Genomic DNA, 22,509 nt, shown 5'->3' with positions numbered 1-22,509 from the left:
TCATGACCCCTCCCACTGACACTGTTACTGTTAGTGCAGCTATTCACATTATTTATTAGATATCTGCAATTGGACAATGGCATGAAGTGGAAGAGAAGGAATGTTTGTATTCAAATTAACTTAGGGCCTGATTCAGAGATGAACGCAATGGCAAGATGGCCTCTCGATGTGCGTCAATGTTGTCGCACGCAGGTAAAACACAGTTGCCCAGAGACATGATAGATGTTGGCGCCCCCACTCCCTGGTGGTCTAGCGTGTTATTGAGGTGAAAGTGTCCTACTGGCGGGCACAGAATGGTGCCCTCTGCAACGGCCCTTTCCTGCGCAGTAGCCCCAGCAGCACTCAGAGCACATCCAGCCAGGGCCGGTGCGAGGTTTGTAGATGCCCCAGGCAAAGCTTCACATTACCGCTCCTAATTCCTCAATACACACTTTCAATCTATTCGCATAAAACCAATTTACGTGTTTATCAAACGCTGTATCAACTATGTCAGTCATTTTTCATATGCACATCCTGTATTTAAATGTACTGTATTGCGCTTTGTCGCAGAACCAGAGCACCCAGTATGTCTATTCACCTTCACACACATAAACCCCATTTACCAAATCACCCCCCCCCCCCCCCTTAGCACTCATTAACCCGGTCCTCTCTAAAAATCCATTCATCAATTTACGCTCACAGCACCCATTAACACATTCACCCACACTGACAGCACCCATCATCCATTCTCAGCACCCATTATCACCAGTGTTCTCCCCAGAATTTTTTTCCAGCCGGGTGTCGTCCAAAAGTAGCCGGGTGGGGGCCTTCGCAATTATGCACGCGCCGGGAAAAGGGGTATCTCCCTTACCAATCCACCCCAACAGGTCTCAGGCTGCTCCCCCACTGGCGCTCAGTCAAAAGTGTCCATTATGCAGTGCCCCCTGTATTTGTGCCCTTTATACAGTGCCCCCTGTAGTTTTCCCCTTTATGCATTGCCCCCCTGTAGTTTAGCTTTGCCCTTATGCAGTGCCACCTGGCTGAAGTAGTGCCCCCAGACTGGTCCCTTATGTACTGCCCCCAGGCTTAAATAGTGCCCCCAGACTGGCCCATTATGCAGTGCCCCCAGGCTTAAATAGTGTCCCTTATGCAGTGCCCCCAGGTGGCCCCTTATGCAGTGCCCCCAGACTTAAATAGTGTCCCTTATGCAGTGCCCCCAGGCTGGCCCCTTATGCAGCGCACTTAGGTTTAAACAGTGTCTCTTATGCAGTGCCCCCAGACTGGTCCCGGTTCCAGCCCCAGCCCAGTACTTCCCTTTACTTGCTGCCCGCTCGCGCTCCCACTCCCGTTGCCTCGCACTGACTGGATCTAACTAGATCCAGCAGGCGCGCGGGGAAGGCTCCTCTTGTTGCGGGTGACGTCATGACATCACCCGCGCAGTGCATCACTGGAAACGCTTGCCTCTGAAGCGATCAGAGGCTTCTTTAGCCTCCGGTCACTTCAGAGGCCAGCGGGGAAAGTGCCGGGCGGTAGGCTGTTTCTGTCGGGCGATGCACCCGCAGAAAACAGCCTGGGGAGAACACTGATCACTCCTCTCAGCACCCATTAACCTCTCCGCCACCAGGCACCTATTAATACATTCACTCTCAGCACCCATTAATCCCCATTCCCAGCACCAATTAATACATTCCTCCTCAGCACCCATTAAACAGCTCAACCCTCCCTACAGCAGCCATTAATCTCAATCACACACTATTATCAAGTTCCCTTACCTGCCTGTCTCCTGCAGCTCCTCGTTCTTCCTCCTGTGCAGCCTGGGAGGCGTAGCTTGCACACATGACTGTGTGAGAGGAGAGAGGACGGTGTTCACGCTGCTGCTTGCCTACTGCAGCCGGCTGAATACACGGACGGCCAGAGGAGCAGGCTGCAGCAGGTATAAATAAATAATAGCTGGTGCAGTTGTGACAGTGGCTGTCACCAGCAGTAAGCATTATGAAGGATGTCAGTGACTGCCTCAGCGAGCCGTCCCTTCAAGACCTGACGCCCTTAGGCAGCTGCCTAATGGTAGCACCAGCCCTGCATCCAGCGACACTCCTCAACTTGCCAATCGCTGGATTCTCCTGTCTCTGGCTTGACTCCACTGGCAATATGACTCTCGCCAAACTTCATCTGAACAGCAAAGAGGCCAGCATCAGCTATTTTGCATTAACCATAAATCCAATGCACTCGCCACTCCTAGATTTGGAGTGCAAACCTTTACTAGCCATTCCCAGGAATGGGGTGCAAAGTGGCATGTGACTCACTGAAATCACTCACCATAGTACATAAATAATGGGGTTACAGTTCATGGATTGATCAATGCATGTAAGCCTGCAGCCCACATCACGGGACCCCATTTCTCTGCTGGTCCTAGACTATCAGTCATGCAAACCTGGTAACTGCTATCATAGAGTTTAAACTGAAGACATGTTAACTGGTTTAAAGCATACTTGCCTACCCTCCCGATTTGGTCGGGAGCCTCCCGAAAATCGGGTGCCGCTCCCGACCTCCCGGGAAGGCAGGCAATCCTCCCGGCCCCGGCGATGTGTCCGGACCCCCCCACGCTTTTAAATAGAAACCCCGGCAGCAGGGGGGCCGGTGACGCGATTCGCGCTGAATCGCGTCATCGTGGCTCTGCCCCCGGCTGCACAATGCCATTAATCACGGCATTGTGAAGAGGGGGCGGAGCCACGATGACGCGGTCACGCCCCCATGCTCCGCCCCCAACGCCGCGTCATGTGCCGGGCCCCGCCCCCTTTGGCCGCGTCACGCCCCCAGCCCTGTAAGTCCGACAGCTCCCTCCCGGAAGGAGGGGGCTAAATGTCGGCATGCATGGTTTAAAGCTCACCTGCCAACTAACTTATGGCTTTTAAAAGGTAAGACAGTCACCAAACATAGCTGCTATCCTATTACCAAGAAAGAAGCTGACACAGGTTAAAATACATGAACTTACACAGGGGTGCATGAGAGAGCTTTGACTCCCAAATCTAGGAGTGACAAGTGCAGTGGATTTATGACTGTTTATTTGGTTAATATATAATTAACATTTTTATGATCTCAGCGCTCTCTTGCACCCCTGTATAATCATCCCAATGGCGGGGCCCCAGCCAGCTGCAGTGAGCCCTTTTATGTATCTTGATAAAAGGGCTCACTGCTCTGAAACGTCGATTTATGCTTAAGACTGTGGGCCTGATTCAGACCCGCTCGCAAGCGCCTCGATGGTCTGCAGTGGCGGGCTGGGCCGGGGGGCAGGGTGCCATGTGCCCCCCCGGGCCGCAGCGTCATGCGGGCCGCGGGCAGTCTGTGTCACTGTGACACAGACTGCACCGCGTGTGTAGCGCTGACCGGACGGAGTTTGGTCAGCGCTTCACAGCACAAACACACAGCCGCCGGAGCCGGCAGCTATGTGTTTGCTGTAATCAGCAGCCGCTGAGAGTCTGTCAGACTCTCATCGGCTGCTGCTGCTCCCACTGCGGAAGCCATCTTCCGGCTCCCGCAGTGGGTAATGGGAGAGACGTCGTCATGACGACGTCTCTCCCATAATGCAAAGCGGCCAGAGGAGCCGGTGGAAGTGTCGGGACCAGGAGCGGGAGTTTCAGGTAAGTGTTTTTTTATTTTTACATTAAGTCTCTCTCTACTGGGGGGGGGGGGACTACTGGGGGCACTACCAGGGGGGGATGACTATGGGGGCACTACCAGGGGGGTGGATTACTACTGGGGGCACTACAAGGGGGGGGGACTACTACTACTGGCGGCACTACAAGGGGGGGACATCTACTACTGGGGGAACTACAAGGGGGGACTACTACTACTGGGGGCACTACAAGGGGGGGCTACTACTGGGGGCACTACCAGGGGGGTGGATTACTACTGGGGGCACTACAAGGGGGGGGGGGACTACTACTACTGGCGGCACTACAAGGGGGGGACATCTACTACTGGGGGAACTACAAGGGGGCTCTACTACTACTGGGGGCACTACAAAGGGGGGGACTACTACTTCTGGGGGCACTACAAAGGGGGGGACTACTACTACTGGGGGCACTACAAGGGGGGGGACTACTACTGGGGGCACTACAAGGGGGGGACTACTACTACTGGGGGCACTACAAGGGAGGCGGACTACTACTACTGGGGGCACTACAAGGGGGGGCTACTACTGGGGGCACTACAAGTGGGTACTACTATTACTGGGGGCACTACAAGGGGGGGGACTACTACTAGGGGCACTGCATAGGGGGGAGGGGACTACTACTAGGGGCACTACATAGGGGAGGGGACTACCACTGGGGGCACTGCATCGAGGGACCACTGCTGGGGGCTCTATATAAAGGGCAATACTGGGGGTACTGCATAGGGGGGAGACTACAACTGGGGCCACTATTTAAGGGGCATTGCATAAGGGTTACCACTATTGGGGGCACTGCATGGGGGGTGGACTGCTACTGGGGGCACTGCATAGGGGGTACCACTATTGGGGGCACTATAAAAGGGGCTTACTACTGTGGGCACAAGGGGCACTGCATAGGGGGGATCACTACTGGGGGCACTACTGGAGGCCTGCATAAGGGTGTTCTCTTCTGTGGCACACGGGGGCACTACGACAGGGGGCTGCCCCTAATCTTTATTTTTACCTTACATTAATCCCATATGGACTCGCCTCCTCCCTGAAACACTTGAGGGGGGGCGGCGCCGTAGCACGCACGTTCTTTGGGCACCCTGGCTACACGCTACTCCTCTGCCAGGGCCGCCTGCATGCATTTGCCCCCCAGGTTAAAAGTTGCCAGCCAGCCCCTGATGGTCTGCATACGCACATGCGCAAGCATCGCAGTGCACGTACTACTCAATGCGATCGCAAACAGCCCAGCAGAGTGAGTGACAGGAGAGGTCGTTTGTGGGTGGTACCTTGGGCAGTCCATTAAAAACCAGGGAGTAGAGGTGCGAACGCAGGCATGCCTGAGTGTTTCAATGCCGTTTTTAAGGCGTGCATAATTAACAGGCAGTGCTATAGTCCACGTCACTTGCCTGTTTTTAACACTGAAGCCCTCGCAGTGATTGTGGTAGGGTAAGGCAACCGCAAGTGCTGCGTTAGCTTCCGATGGTGCTCGATGTACCAATGTTTAAAGACACTTCCTGGAGATCACATGCGCTAGTGGGTGTCTCTGCATACTCTAATGGGCGTCTGCATACACAGAGCGATCACTTGCACAGCCAAAGTGGGTGTGCTTATGCCTTGGCGAGCGCATCCCATTACGTTAATTTGGAAAATCTGCATACACAGGATTCGAGGGTCCGCAACAAGCGAGCGGGTCTGAATCAGGCCCTGTCTTTTGATCATTACTTCAGTTGTGGAGTCTCTGAGTGCCGTCCATTTGTCTACATATATATATATTATCCATAAAGTCGGCACTCCCATACAGAGTAGATATAGGCCGAGGTGCCAGTCTAAGGCAATTCAACAGTAGTAACAAAGCAGGGGCACTCAACGGTCTTCACAAAAAAAGATATAAAGCACAGTCCATAATATCGACGTTTCGGATTTAGTGCAACCCTTCCTCAGGATACAGTAACACAGTATATATATATATATATATATATATATAAATAACTTGGCATTTTTATACTATTGTTATTCGAAGCAGCAATATTTCCATACTTCCATCAACTAGCTGCAGGTTCTAGTAGTTCTCATCACCTGACTATACCTGTCCCAACGTCCAGACACCTTCAGCATCACTTAAGGCCCCCACGGTCACGATCAAAATGTGGAACACTTTAAATATGACTCCTACCTTAGCGTATTATACAGATCTTAGCTCACAATGCGATTAATGATAAATGGGCCCCATAATCAGCTATGATCTGTATAATATAGGAAGTTTCCAGCTGTGAGGATATATTATGCACACAGCCTAAGTTGTGAGAAGGATATATCCTATATACCTGCAGTGCAGGATGTATATGCAGTGTTCAGCTGTGAGGAGGATTTGTAATACATACATGCAGCTAGTTTTGCAGCATATGATATAAGAGTTTAGCTGTGAGAACCATTTAGTTAAGCAGCAGCTCCCTATTAGGTGTATAATATACACAGCCATGATAAGGGTGACCTGGGTGACTGGAAACGCCTGAGACGCTGCATTCTTGGCTCGGTTCCCCACCTTTCACCTGGCCTGGAGTAAATGCCGTCTGTCTGTCACCGGCAGATGCACCCCCGCCCACTGCTCTCTCTACTTCCCCGCCCTGTAGCCACAGCTCAGCTGCCCGTGACTTAGGGCCTGATTCAGACCCACTCGCGAGCGGCTGTCCGCTCGCAAGTGGGTCGATGTTATGCACTGAGCATGCGCACGACGGAGGGAGCTCCGTCGTGCGCATGCGCCAGATGCGACGAGCGAAGGAAAGTCCTTCGCTCGTTGTGTCCGATCAAAGGGGGCGTGCTGTCAATGTTGATTGACAGCACGCCCCCTTTGGTAGGCGTGCCGGGGGCGTGCCTCCCTGACTGGGGCGTTCCCACGGGAACGCCTCCCATCAGAAGCCGGCCCACTGACATCACTAGTGATGTCAGTGGGAGTGATTTTGGCTCTGATAGAGCCAAAATCACTCCGGAGCTTGCGGTTGAAAACCTCAACCGCAGGCTCCGGCTCGCAATTTCGATGGTCGCGATGGTCTCGACCATCGCGGCCATCACAAAGCACGCTCGTATAGCCTGTGGGTGGTGACCCACAGCTATACGAGCGTCCAGGAGGACGCTCCATGAAAATGGAGCCCGGCCCTCATTCAGAGCGTGCGCTCTGCTCAGAGCGTACGGCTCTGAATGAGGGCCTTAGTTCCCCGGAGTGAGGGAACATGTTCAGGGCTGCTATCAGCCGCTTCCCCGGCCGGGCCCTGCCTGCCCTGGCTGCTGCTGGGTTACTGTGGAAGAAAGAGAAGGGGAGGGAGCGGCGAGGAGCGAGGCCAGGCAGCTGGAGGGTAAGTGCGGGCATGGGGATAATGACACAACAATAGCTCCTCGGGGACAACTCGTCTGGAAGAGAACCTGAATGGAACGGATGGACAGTATCAGGGAGTAATATTACTATAATATAATACAATACATCATAATGACACTCAGGCACTTAGCTAACACTGCCTCCTATAGGCAATACAGTGACTGTGGTGACATTGACAGGTCGAGGTATTGGAATTTGCTGGTAAACTTATTATTATGCATTGGGGGAGATGTACGAAGCCCAGAAACGGTATCAGCGCACGTTATGTGCGCTGATACCGCTTCTCCCCGATGTATGATCGGGGGTCTGGGCGGTAAATGACAGGGGCGCTATGCGCCCCTGTCATTATCGGCGCTGCTATCTACAAGATAGCAGCGCCGACGGCAGGGCCATGTACGAACGGTCATAACGCATGACCGTTCGGCCGGCTGTAGCTGTCGTTATCGACAGCTACAGCCTGGCGCTAGCCTATCCCCACAGCAGGGACAGCGCTGTCCCTGCTGCAGCGGCTGAGGGCTCCACGCAGGGATCTCGCGATACTTGTGAGATCCCGTGCATGCTCAGTGGAGCCGGCCGGGACAGAGACACAGGGCATTAGCACTAGGCTGTCTCGGGTTTATACATCTCATCGGTAGCGCTTCCTGCTTCGCCTCGGTAAAGAGGCGAAGCGGGAAGCGTTATAGCGGCACGTTATATATACATCTACCCCACTATTTAGCAGAGACCCATTCAGTTACCCTTTAAAGTCTGCATTGTTACACATAATCGAGGCTTTCATTGGTAGTGCTTCAATGCCAAGCTGTAGAAAATCAGGGTCTGATCCTGTAGAATTGGACACATTTTGTAGAAAAGCGCAGTCGTAAAATGTGCTGAAAAAGGGACATCTCTTACGCAGCTTGCAGGGGGGTTCTGCTGTACGATTGTATTATAGCCACCAGGAGAAAAGAATGGTATAGTCGCCAACTTGGTGCTAGGATGAAACAATAATATATGCCCAGGCCCGGTTCTAGACCAAGTGGAGCCCAGGGCAAGAATTTCCTTAGTCACCTCCTCCCAAATACACACTCGGATAAAAATGGATACTATCCTAATACACACATAACGTTTTACAGTATGGTAATGTTCCCAAAGCAGCACAAGAGACCTCTAGATGTACCGCTATTGTATTTCAATTATTTGTTACTAGTCAGACAGCAAAGCTTTTAAATGGAATCTCCATAGGAAAATGGGTGAGGACAGATGGGCGCTTTACCTGGCAGTCTCTGGACTCCACTAGTCTCCCATTCTCTCTCTTATTTAAGCAAGAATGAGAAGAGGAACTGCATACAATCAAGGAAGGGATTTCAGAACATCCTTCTTCATGCAGTCAAGATGACGTTATATACGTATACTGTTGGCATCGTGCTTTAAAAAAAAAAAAAACCTTTTCAGATTTGATAAATATGATGACATATCCTTTCCCGTCAAGGTATTTGGGAATAGCGATACTCTATGGCAGTGGTTCCCAAACTTTCTCTGTTTGTGGCACTCTTACTGTCTCAGATTTGTTTTGCAGCACCCCTAAGCCAAGGGATAGATTCTTATTAGCGTGAGGTTCTCACGCTAATGTAACACTAGCAAAACTAATCTCTTATGTGTGCATAAGACACACACACATTCAAACATTGAAGCATACACACATATAGGCAGGGTCAAATGTACAGACAGACAGAGTCAAACATAATACATACATACAGGTAGGTTCATACTAGGGATGTGCAGGCTCGGATAGGTTCGAGTTTGCACGCTGAGTTCGGATTTTTCCCTCCAAAAAAACGGAACTCAGAAAGAGGCAAAACGTCATCTTGCATGGACGAACATCATCATTCCTGGACAAAAGTCCAGGAATGATGATGTTCGTCCATGCAAGATGACGTTTTGCCTCTTTCTGAGTTCCGTTTTTTTGGAGGGAAAAATCCGAACTCAGCGTGCAAACTCGAACCTATCCGAGCCTGCACATCCCTAGTTCATACATACATATATACCATACCTCCCAACTGTCCCGCATTCAGTGGGACAGTCCCGTTTTTCTGACTCTGTCCCACCCGCGAGCCGTAGTGTCCCGTGGTTGGGGGGAAGCATACACGGGTGCTCTACATAGCAGAGCGAGAATAGATACTGTGCGCATAGCATCTATTCACAGCATGGGGGGGAAGCCCGGGGGCAGCCCAGCATCTCAGAGATGCTGGGCACGCACCTTAGTGACGTAAACGGGGGCGTGTCATCAGGTATCGCGCCCTTTACTATCAGGCCACGCCCCCTTTTCGCACACGAAATTCCCGCATCCACTGTGACAAATGTTGGGAGGTATGATATACTGTACATACATACAGTGTCACAGATTATGTACACATACAGGCAGGGTCATTCATACATACATACAGGCAGGGTCACACATACATAAAGACAGGCCAGGGTCACACATACACGTATACAGGCAGGGAGGGTCACACATACACGCATACAGGTAGGGAGGGTCACACATACACGCATACAGGCAGGGAGGGCCACAGACATAACCAGATAACTGGGGTACTTCTCTCACCCTTATGTGGACCCTGCAGCTTCTTCCTCCATGCTACAGGATAGATTCCCTTCAGTAAACATACCCCTGATGGACTCGACATGCTACTGTAGCCCTGCCCTCTGCTGGGGTCAGAGGAGCATGTGCTGAGCTCCACCAATCAGGGCTCAGCAACAAGCTCCTCTGACCCCAAAGTCTCACTAGAGCAGTAGGAAGGCAGGGCTGGAGCTGTTGTTTTTTATCCTGACCCCACCCAGCCTTTCCCTAATGCGATTCTCCCAAAATTGGGAGAACTGCATGGCCACAAGACTGGCTAGGTAGGGAGAACTCATTGTTCTCACTACAGCCTGTTCCGTTTTATGGCTAATCTGGCCTTGCATTGCACCCCTGTAAGTACGCTGCGGCATAATGTATTATGCAAATACTTAGTGCATGAGATATTTGCGATATCTGCTGCGCTAAACCATTTTATAAATGGACCCATACTAAAAAGATTTGGAAAACATGCAGAAAATTAACTTTTTTGCATGTTTTTTGGAAAAACCAAACAGCCTGACAAGTAGCAGTTAATGAGCTACTGATAAGATAATTTGTAAGTCAAGGTTGTTTTTTTTCTGCTGTCTTATGTTGCAATTAAAGAATTAAAAACGTAATGAAGCTGTTTTAACACAACTACAATATGGGTTAACAGCCTGTACAGGATGTAAGGATTTCCAGTTGCAGCTATGAGCTTCAGGGTTATGCTGAGCGTTGTGGTGCGCCAGGTAGTACACACACTGTATGGCTACTTATGCACGGTAGTGGCAGCAGGGTTATGTATAATAATAATATCGGTGATGGCACAGCGTAATTAGGGTCTCCAAGGGGCCATCCGTTATACGAGATACTCCGGGGGGCACGTTTAGTAGTTTTTACAGACAGAGAGGAAAGAAAGTTGTGATGGGTAGTTGTGCATGCCCAGAAGGAGGCAGCGTGGAGTACAACTCTTACGAGGCTCATCTGACGGCTGGGACGGGGTGCAGGGCTGTGGCCTTCAGGCTATGGTGCTCTAGGCGACAGCACTGTTGGCCCATGCCTTGAGCAGGCCCTGGTTGACAAACATTTACTGTAATACAGGGTACATTAAAAAAAATATATAAATTAGTGAGAAGCACTGCTCTAGGGGTTTGGCTTTTCAGCACCTCTAGGACAGCAGCAGTGAGGCAGCCTAGTAAAGCATACTGCAACTAACAGTCTTATACTCCCTTTACCCCAGAGCTAAAACCTGGGTTATTGCAGGGTTAACCCTGGTAGCTCCTTGGTGTAAAAGGGGACAGGGTTGGATTTCCAGGTTGAGTGACCCGGCAATCCAACCCAGATAACTTGCAGGGTTTAACACGGGAATAACCCGTGAAACCCTGCAGTGTAAACTGCACGATCCGGGTCACGATGACCTGGAGCACGCCGCATCCTGGCCGATTGGCCGGCTTCAATGTCGCTTGGAGATGACGTCCTTTTCAAAGGTCCACTTCCACACCGGAATAGCCGGGTCACTGCAGACCCGGCTCCGGTGTACACGGCGCCGACTCTGGAATTTTCTGGCTCGGCGCCGGCTAAATTCCGGGTCTGATCCGGTTTGGAACCCTGTTCCAACCTCCGGGTCAGACCCGGAATTTAGGTATAAAAGCAGTATAACAAATCACATAAGCTACTAGGACTGAAGCAGTGGGTGTACGTTGCTCTTTGTGACAGTAACAAGCATTTCAGTAACTGAATAGAAACATGGGGCTACGAGCAGCCTAACGCCATGATTGTACAAGTCCGAGAAGGGAGGGCCTATGATACCTGGCAGCTTTATGCCAGCAACAGCCATCCCTCATTATTCCTCCCCAGCTCCTTTCCAAACATGCTGACACAGACTACTCAGATCAAGGTTCCCTGCAGTCGTTGTATCTCCAGGTACTAGCCCCCTTCCTAGTGAGTTACTGCCTGTGCACCGACCCCGCTTACTCCCAGTCACACACAGCAGTGGTGCGGTGCCCTGGCAGGCAGTCCCTGGTTTGTGCTGGGCACCGAGGACGGTGTGGGGCAGGATCGCTGGGCGCTGCTCTCACTGAACCTTGAGGGCAATACCAGTGCACACAGCTGGAGAGCTGTGCCGAGTCCTAGTAGCCAGCAGCTAGTCTACCAGTAAAGAGGCAGCACAGCGGCTGAGGCGGAACTCCCGGCTGCGCCCTCCTAGCCACGGACCTGGCAGCCCACGCCTTGAGCCGCCTCTGTATATGTGCCATGTTTACGTTAGGAGATTTGTGCACAACATAGTAGTAGTTTAATTAAGTATCATATACTCTGTGTGTGGATATTGCTTTTGCTAGTAATAAATATGAATAAGTCACATTTACCATGTAAAATACTATTAAATACAGGTTCAAATATAAGATAAAAGTATTAAGCACAATTTGATATACCTTTTAAATTCCAATGTAAAAATTAAATGGCAATCTGCTGAATGTAAACCTCAATTAAATAATGTGATGAGAGCACAGGAGCCACACTATTAATAGCAATTAGTGATTGTTAGACCAGCAGTAGCATGCAAGGCCCTTCCAGTAGCACCAACAGGTTTTGAGAGTTCCAGGAGCTCAGTAAGGCATATCACAGTCCACAAGCAAAAGGCGTGTTTACACAATAAGCAATAGAACCATATAGGACACCAATTATATAATAAAGTGGTGTTAATCCCTTAACTACACTATATAAATATAAAAAGAATGAACAGAGCTAGTGTGAATATTATAATGTACCCGTATTTAGTACCTGTCTTGCATTAGTAAAATAGGTCAGGCTGTTCGGGTCCATAGGCATCCACAGGGATACCATAAGGGGATAATATGGTTGGAAGACCAGGCACAAAACAGTAAAAGATTTGGCTACCAGAATTCCCTGGGTCCTCCTCCATATATACCCCGCCCCTAGCCATAGGACTTCAGGTGTATCTCTCAGGTGTACACACAGGCTGATCTTCCTGTCCCAAGCACAGTGACAGCACATTCTACTCGGTCTATAGTGCCATCATGGGCATTCAGACGTAGTGCCTCTGTTGAACAATTGTGCAAGGCTGCCACGTGGTCTTCTGTCCACACTTTTTTTAGGTTTTATGCCTTTGATACTTTTGCCTCCCAGGATGCTTACTTTGGGCCACAAGTTCTTCTTTCTGCCCAGGAGCATCCCCCACCCTAGGGGAACTGCTTTAGGACATCCCTATGGACCCCAAAGAAGAAATATAGAGTTATGGTAGACTAACCTAGATAACTCCTTTTCTTAGAGGTACATAGGGTCCACAGGGCGCCCACCCTGATGCACCTGGCTTCTTTGAGTGATTTTTTTTTTTGGTCACAGATTCCCTCATCTTCTGCAAGAGTATTTCTATTGTACGATTGTTCTTCCGTCTCCTGCCTTTAGGCTTATTAACTAAACTGAAGTTCTATGGCTAGGGGCAGAGTATATATGGAGGAAGACCCGGGGTATTCTGGGAGCCAAAGCTTTAACTGTTTGGTACCTGGTCTTCCAACCATAATAACCCCACAAGGTATCCCTGTGGACCCTATGGACTTCGAAGAAAAGGAGTTATCCAGGTAAGTCTACCATAACTCTATATTTCCTAGCTTATGTCTCAATGAAGCAGCAACTGCCACTGGCACAGCATAAAATAGGAGCAAATGGTAATGTTTATCTAAGGTGTAGACACTAGTTGGTGGAGGAATGGGGTCAAGCCAATGTTTAGACTTTAAAGGACCTGTCTGGGCAACCCCATTGCTGTATATTACATTCTTGTAAGTTAATGTGTTGTCAACTAGTTTGAGCCACTGTAGATGAGATGAGGTTGTAGGAGAGAACCAGAGCAGAGTAACTGCTTTTCTAGGTACAGATGTGTCCACATACATCCATCCTCCATGCACTGCAAGTTGCATTACAATTAACGCTTAAGCGCTGTGTGTCTTGGTAGTGCTGAGTGTGTCTTTGTGCAACTTTTTCCCTTCAATGCTTCTTATTTGCACAGCGTTGCAAATACGGCACACAATCAGCTTCTGCTGATTAAAATTATATGCGGCATGCCTATATTCTGTGTGCGACTGCGGCTGTATTTGCATGCAAAAATGCTATGTTACAGTGTCAGCTGCTGTGACACTGTAGCATAGCGTTTCATGGTGCGACTAGAAGGGCTGTTTAATGCGCAAGAAGACTAGATGTTTGATGATACATCTGTAGGCTTAAAAGATCATTTGTGTGTCGGGGTGCAACAAGTTACTCCGCAATGGAAAAAGGGATTTAAGAACATGCACTCATTGATTATTAATGCTAATAGGGCTAGCTGCAGATTTAAACAGAGGTTGATGCTATCCTCTGGATTTATACATATAATTTATAACAAATATTGTCGATAATACCTGCACTCTGCTGGTTGGTGTTGACAGTGCTTAGTGAGGTGTATAGGATCTGTTAGTCATTAATCTTACTAAAATGAGAATACCCCTAATTTAAGGCGCACATCCACTTGCCGATTTCTATTAGCAATTGAATGGTAACGATATTGTTATTGTTCAATCGCTCATGAATCGGGCACATTAATCTTGGAAACGACCAGCGATGTGTGATCCCACTGGTCGTTTCTGACATCAATCATCGCCCAAATATGCTGGTCAACCTGACGATGTTAGGGGATGATTGATGTGCCTACACTGAACAACTGAACGTTCAGTGTAGGCACAGCACAAACTGTAATCGTGCAGTCGTTTCACAATGTCGTAATCGTGCAGTCGTTTCAAAGTCTGCTAGTGGATGTGCCCCTTTAGAGAGAAATTCTAAAACAACATGTAATTGATAAAAGTTTAGTAAAAAATATTGGCAGATGCCTACTAGTTGGCACGTGTGTAGCAGATGTGAGTAAGAAGGTTAGTCCACATGTTGATTCCAAACCAGAGTAGGTTTTATTCAAGAAACACTTGATATAAGATAAACTGCAGTCAATTTGATAAGGTAACAATCTCTTTTGGGCTAAGTACCGTACAGCACTATGATGCTCCAGTTACACAGTGACAGGCTAGGGCACATGCAGACCCTTTTATAGAGCCAAGTAAACAAATCTTGCACCTGCAGTCTAGACAGCCTGACCTTTAAGTTTCATGAATAACATTCACTCAGACGTGATGGTTTTTTTCAGACTGATGAGTCATGTACAAAGCTTTAAGAGACAGTATGTAACATTTATCCATTTAACTACAAGTCAACAACCCCTGTCGCTTAAGGCACCCATACAGTGGTGCGATATAGCAGCCAATCCGACGTATAGGAACGATATCGCTGCTATATCGTTCCGTGTGTGGGCATATCATCGGCCAGTGCGTGCTCCGTGGGATCGTACATATTCAGTTGATCTGGGGGAGCGATGTACGATCCCATGCAGCGCTATGCGGGTGGGGTAGGGGGGTGCCGCCATATTGGGCAGTCAGCCACCCGATTGCTCCGTGTGTGGGGACCGCCGAAATGTCACCCATCGAATCGGCCATCGCATCGCAAGATGCATATCGCACAGTGTATGGGGGCCTTAAGAGATGTCTCTTGTTATGAGTTCTAAATATCTTAAAATTTCTTAAAACCTCCTGTAATAAAACCTAAAAGCATTAAGCAATAATAACAACAAACATAATTAATCATCACATTTCAGTCCACATTTTTCACAAAATGCACTCTGCGCTTGTGATTAAGTCCTTTAGTTGAAGAGAAAGCAACTTTTGGTTGTTTGTTACTTGACCAGCTTATCGCTGCATCTGCTAATTCAACTGGGTAAGCCAGTATAAGAATGTCTGCCGTCTTCATCTGCTCCCCAATCTGCATAGCAGAATATTTCAAGTTTTTTAAAGGCAGATTCAATTAGCCACAAAAAGCCACGTTTTGGTGAAAAGCGTTCGCAGGTGCAAACTTTTTGCACAAAAACGCGTACCGTGCAATCCTGTTGCCGAAGTTTGCGTGAAAACTCCATAGACAAAAACCGGTAAACTGTTTTCACCATCTCAGAGTAGGTGATAAAATATACAAAATCCGGATTTTTGGCTAAAAATGTGGGGACTTGGTTCAGAACCCTTTGGACCTCCCCCCCCCCCCAATGACTAATTAGACAAAAATATTTTTTTATCCAACTTATAATGACATGTAGTTGTTGAGGTCAAAATGTAAAAGGTGTTGGAAAATGGAATTAAAGTACTTGGTGAGGTATTTTGGGGTGCTGTATGGATGGGACAAGTGTTCATTGTAGGTGGCTGCATAAGGTGTCTTTTTTAAAAAAAAATAAAAGTGCACCTTTAGGACACAAAAATATACTTGCACCAATTTCAATGTACCCCTAGTTTAACTGCAGTAATTATTTTCTTGAAAAAAATATTGTTTTTTATCAATTTTCAACACTTATACAAATATGCATATAATAACCATTTAACACAATTTAAGAACCCCAAATACTTTTATTAGGGCCACTAATACACTTATATATTAATTTCCTATGTCAGTTAGGCTATTTATGGGGTACAGACTGATTTCCCCAAAATGTGCTGTACTTTTTGGTGGGTTCACCAAGCGCTGTTTTCGCATTAAATGCATTTTCATGTCTTTTGTAATAGGCTAGTGCGAAAAACGGGAGCGCGCATAGGCGAGATGCGAAAATATTGCCCAAAAATGCAAATTGTGCGAAAACTTTTCCAACGTTAAGTTTTCGTTTTTTTGTGGCTAATTGAAGTTGGCCCTTAGTCTTTGACAACATAAGTTTTAATTAGATCCTCATGACCTCTAAGGCACCGGTTCTCAAACTTGGTCCTCAGGACCCCAAACAGTGCATGTTTTCCAGGTCTCCTAACAGAATCATAAGTGATTAGCTTCACCTGTGGATCTTTTAAAATGTATCGGTGAGTAATGAATGCACCTGCTAGGTGACCTGGAAAACATGAACTGTGTGGGGTCCTGAGGACCGAGTTTGAGAACCACTGCTTTAAGCAATGCTGTTTTCCAGGAATTAGTGAAAACTGGCTGACGCGGCCACTGCATGTGTGATGTCCGGGCGACTTCCAACACTTGCATACATCAGACTCCCAATTGCATTTTGGTATGGGATAGCTCTCATCTCCTCTATTTCAGATTCTGAAGTTGGCTACATGCTTCTAATTAGCTTTGTACTTTTGTTGACTGGAGTATACACTGGTATTGCATCTGACATACCATATTTCAGTAGTACAGTTGAAATATAATTTTGCTTATCTATACTGATAGTTCCAGATTTTTTCCAGCAATGAAGTGTCAAGATTGATCTACCAATATCTGCCACTTTGTTTTAAGCTGTATAATAATTTCATGAAGGCATACTTTTCCTTTGACAAAGTTTTGTCATAGTGCTCTGGTGGCTCCATAAAGATTTCTTCAGCTAATTCACCATGAGGAAGTCCCGAATCAAAATCTAGTTGGTATAATAGAAAGTCGTGTAGGGCCTGATTCATGTTCGGACTGTATTGCACAGCTAATAGACTCCTGACCGCAATAGTGATCCGAGTGCAGCATCCGTAGTCTTTCAGGACTCATGTAGGGAAAATCAGTAACTTCTAATAAGAAATTGCATAATGTGTAGCACAGATATTTGGGCTTTCCATTTATTGAAAAATCGGCCCATTTGTCAGCACAATCAAATAATAGCATAGTGTGTACCTAGTTTAAGAAGATAGTTCAGAGCTAATACAATTGAACGGATAGATGAAGGCTATCCATGGGAGGGTTCTAGATTACAGATTGAGCAACGTCTGATTATGGAAGGAGGTTCACGGAGCCGACTTTTATCAAAAGTAGTGGAGGTGTTCTTTAAAGATGCTAATTGTATATTCTATCTGATATATTTGCCTGACAAGTGGCAATGCTAATAATGTCTAATCAATTTATATAGGGTTTAGGGACATCTGCAATCGGCAAGGATAGCAGCCTGTATTTTGGATTTTGTGTGTCAGATATGTTGCTAATGGTGGACATCAGTTTAATGATATTGGTTCAAAGTCTGGAACAGCTTCACCATTTACCTGAGATTTCTCCGAAATGCGCCCTATGTGTTTTGAAATATGTAGCAAATGTTGAGGAAGATTTGGAAACCCTTTCCAAGATACCAGACCACTCTTCTGGGACCTACTCCTCATTGAATTCTGTTTTCCTTTCGACTTTGTGTGATACCTTCTCCCCACTTGGGATGGCAGGAGATCATTATTGAGCATCAAGATAAGGCCCTTGGAGGAGCGATTGCCAAGGGAAGGGAAAGTCTTTTAACTATTGGGAGAGACAAGCTGCTGGCCGAGGAAATCCATCACCTTTATAATAGTTCTGGGTTGGGTGAGTGGCCATTCCACTGTGGAGGCATCTGGACAGGTTAGTGTCATTTTCTCTTAAAGAAAGTAATTGAATCTGCACTGGAGAATCGCTTTCCTCTGTGGGACTTTTTGCTCAGAGCTCTAGATAGAGCTTAAGGACAGTACATTGAAAGGTGTTTGCACCCTCTTAAGTGCGGGCTACTCCTTATGGAGTTCTAGTGGGGTGTTTTGAAATGTAGTTGAATATGTTGAAGCAGAGTAAGATGGAGACTCAACTGCAGTATCTTAGTAAAATGGAGATTATTGAAGATTACACTGTGACTAATAGCAAAGATCCACTTCTGGTTTAATGCAACGGTTAAACAGAGGAATATTTGAGGAGAATTTGATGTGTTACAAAAATTAAGTTTGAAAAGAATTAGTCTCTCAAGTCAGCGCAGCCAAAGGATACACTGGTGCTAGTATCATTGGAGCTGCACCTAGCAGTAAATATGTGGCATGTGAGTGCAGAGATACACAATCCGCTGACTGGTCTGACTGATTCCTACAGACAGTAGAGGTCTGTGTCACACACGTTGAGTATAGCGTCAGCGGCTGTACACACCAGGCCTTTGTTTTTATGCTCACTTGGGAGCTAATTGTTCATCCGCGTGTCTGTTTACTACATTATGGTAATATGTTTAGTAAAAATCCGTGCGAGTGTATGTGGAAGCTTATCTCACCCACTGGTCTTATGTCCACTGCTGCAGCCGTCATTATTAGTATCCAGGATTTACACCAGTCCTATGGGTATGTAGTTGCGGCCGCCGGTCTCAATCCCGACAGCATAATCCCATCAAGGGAGTTAACATAGGCGTCAAAATACCGATGCCTATGTTAATCCCAATGCCGGGGACACCGGACCGATCATCCTCTCTACCGGGTAAGTATACACTTAGCCCGAGGATGAGGGGGCTAGGTTTAGGGACCCCCGGGGGGATTTATGGTTAGGCACCCCCCCCGGGGAAAGTTGGGGTTAGGCTAGGGGGGTTAGGGTTAGGCACTAGGGGGGGAGGTTAGAGTTAGGCCCCCCGTGAGGGTTAGGTTTATGGTGCGGGGAAGGGGGTTAAGTTTAGGCACCCATGGAGGGAGGTTAGAGTTAGGCACTAGGGGGGAGATTAGGGCTAGGCACCCCTAAGGAAGGGTTAGGGTGGGCGAAAGGGGAGGGTTTGCATACTTACCACCAAGGCGTCGAGATCTTCACCTGTTGGCCTGTCATTGTCGGGATTTGAACCGGCGGTATTTCAATCCCATTCCGCCCTATGCTGGGTGCAAAAGATCCAGCTAAAACAGACATCCTATTCCGTCTCCTCACCTTAATAACGAGCACAGAAGTCAGCTGACACGCCCACAGCTCTCCCATCACACTTTCACTAGACAGAAGAGACCCAGTTACTAACCAGATATGCCCGTTTCACGGCTAGTGTGGTCCGTCAACGAACGGATCAATACATAAACACTAGCAATCTCCATGATACTTGATCCAGTGCATGCTCAGAAGTTGATTTCTTTCTTTAGCGCTATATGCTGAAATCTGCAAAATCTGTGCGCATTGCGACTTGCGTGCAACTCAATATCAGCCCCTTGATGTTCAATGGGATTGAAGGCTCCAGGGTTCTTATAGATGAGGTTGAGGGTTTCCTTACTGTAGTTGGTTTAAGCCTGAGGTGGTGAGAGGCATTATGGTAAGAGACAAAATGTTGTGCTAAATTGCTGCTTCTGCTGATGGAAGAATACTGAAGGTGGAGCTGGGATTGGATAAGTCCCTGATAAGTACCAGGCAGGTGGGGGTAGGGATACTCTGTAGTGGTGCTAGGATTTACCCCCACATCACATTCAGCATTTGTTTTCTAAGGCAACCACTACCAGACATTGGTGCTTTTATTGTACAAAGGGCTGGCTTCCCCTATCACTGGTGAGTGGATGTCCACACTGCTTATAGCACAGTCTACACCATTGTTCTCTATTGTTCTTTCCTTTTTTTATTTCAAACTGGAATTTATGGATTGAAAATTCAGATTGACACATAAATTCAATTGACCTATATCAAGTGCACATGAATTATACAAAAGGTGTTATGCAAACGTTACGACAGGAGCTAGTTTCCATTAGGCCTACCTCTTAACATCTTAAATTTATTTTAAATTTAAATTTGTAAAATACTCATGTAAGTGCTGAGTATGTGCACCAAAAACTGCATGTGCTAACATCCGTAGAATTTTTCAGTTCATTTGCATCTCCTTACATCTTAGGAGAAGTCACAGGGGCAGGCAGAAGTTGGCAAGCACAGGAACAGTACAGCAAGGGAGTTTTCATGTAACTGACACTACTAGACGTGGACACATCGGCAGTTACATTTTTATAGGAGGCGTTATTTCTTAATGGTATACCATTTTTTGTTTATTTTTTCTCTATCACTTTGAACAAGTAGGGTTACTAAGGACTAAGGGCCTGATTCAGCAAGCAACGCAAAGGAGAGAACGCACGCACTTGGCCGATGTTTTTGTACTGCGCATGCATCGCACTGCGTGTGCGCGAACTAGCCAGTGCTATCGGGAAAGTACACACAGCATGCACGCAGACCCCTTCCGATATTGATTGACAGGAACTGCCGTTTTTGTGGGTGGTGATGGGGGGTGGTCGGACGAACGCATTCGTGCCTGTGCTTTGGGACGCCGTTTTAAGGGCGTCCATAATTAACCAAGTGCGGTGATGGACGCAGTGATGAGACTCCGTGCACACAGGAAGTTGCCAAGATCCCGCACAAGGTCTGGTCAACCACTATTATGCAAATGTGTAGATGGTTCTCGATCTTACTGATGTTTATGCTATCTTGCGCACTGATCAGGCTTTGAGTAAAGAGAGATGGGCGGCTTAATATAGGGCTGGCCGTCTGCATCTTGTGCTGCCGTCTCCGTGCGTATGCATTGATTAGCATTTTCTCGCAGTGTACGGGTGCGTGCTTTCTCCCCTTTGCGTTCCTTGCTGAATGAGGCCCTAAATTTGGATTGCCTTCAGATGTCAACAGTCTTGTTGGAGTGTAAACAATAAAAATAGCAAATATTAATAGATTTGGCACTTTAGCAGGGCAAAGGACCCTCTCTTTCAGTCTCTTAAAATATGTCAAGTAGAAACACAAAAAAATCACAAGGTAATTATGTCACAGACAGTTGGTCAGAAAAGTAATGTTATGTGTGGTCACACTTGCTTTGCCTGCAGTTCCCAATTTGCCACACACTGGAATCTTCCCCCTAGGTTATGGGCTAGTTCATACACAACACACTGACCTTTCCCAAATCTCTCACCACGTCCCCTTTTTTGGAGCACGCCAACGGCGCAAAAGTTCCCTGTTCACTATAAGGCACCCTTCCCCATGCAACTCTATGGTCTTACCCTACATGAACTTACCTAGTAATCTAATGAAGATAAGCACTGGATTCCATGTTATGAAATATTTTTTCTTTATTGCTCATTTTTATCTATTTAAATTCTTTATATGCATGTTGTTTTTTACTATTGCCAATGCTTTGTATTCTTACAAAATGTTTAAATATTCTTTGCACTCAGGATACTTCCCTATTTTATGTACCATCTATGTGTGTAATATATATATATATATATATATATATATATAATATATATTATTTTTATGAATGCAATTTTGTCACTGTACATCAAGTTCACCTTTTACTTTTACGTGTGTGTGTGTGTGTGTGTGTGTGTGTGTGTGTGTGTGTGTGTGTGTGTGTGTATGTATGTGTACATATATATATATTTAGGCATTCTGCTGTCTACATTACTCTGTCCCCATAGTAATTGTCAACATTGTATCTGTGGATACACTAGCAATTACACCTAGTGGAAGAGCAGCACGAGAAACTGAAGGACTGTGGGCCTGATTCAGCCAGGATCGTAATCGCACGCAGCCCCTTCGATGCCTCTGCCTGATTGACAGGCAGAGGCATTTAAGGGACAATGCGGGGGCAGGGTCAGCCAGCGTTCCCAGAAATGTCCGCCCCGTTTTCCGGGAGTGGTAAGGCCAGAAACTGCATCAACGGGGACTTAGGTTTAGGTGGCGGGGAAGGGGGGGGTTAGGTTTAGGCACTTAGAGGGGGGATTAGGGTTAGGCACTTAGGGGGAGGTTAGGGTTAGGCACCCCTAAGGGAGGGTTAGGGGGGTGAATTAGGTTAGCGATATTTACCTTAGGGATGATCAGAATTTTCACCCTTGCCGGGCTGCCGCTGTCGGGATTTGAACCGCCGGATGCAATACCTACTACACCCTCCTGCTGCATTTGCATATTTGCAAGGACGGAATTATCTACGTGCAGCTTTGCAATTCCTCCGTTGCTGAATCGCCCCCTATATCCATTACAAAATCATAATCCAATCAATGTCTTCTAACCAAGGGCTTATTGCAAAGAAAACTCTGAGATGAGGCCCATGTAATTTTTCCTACTCTTTCTGAATTTCTTCCAAATTTGCACTTAATTTTTTAAGTGGATTATGGATAAAGGCCCTGATTCATAAAT

The 22,509-nt window shown here is 47.2% G+C and overlaps 1 protein-coding gene across 1 annotated transcript in view; it reads left to right on the top strand.

Moving 5' to 3' along the window:
• The first annotated feature begins 6,864 nt into the window (after positions 1-6,864).
• Positions 6,865-22,509, top strand: part of LOC148442463 (cytosolic phospholipase A2 zeta-like) — a 106,006-nt gene continuing 90,361 nt past the window's right edge. The window contains 1 exon segment of the mRNA XM_088463918.1: positions 6,865-6,987. Coding sequence (XP_088320044.1) covers positions 6,865-6,987 — 123 coding nt within the window.

Source organism: Taudactylus pleione, unplaced genomic scaffold (genome assembly GCF_031769625.1).
Source record: "Taudactylus pleione unplaced genomic scaffold, aTauple2 ptg001497l, whole genome shotgun sequence".
NCBI lineage: Eukaryota > Metazoa > Chordata > Amphibia > Anura > Myobatrachidae > Taudactylus > Taudactylus pleione.
The sequence above is the reverse complement of the archived record's forward strand: the minus strand, read 5'-3'. Positions and strand labels throughout refer to the sequence as shown.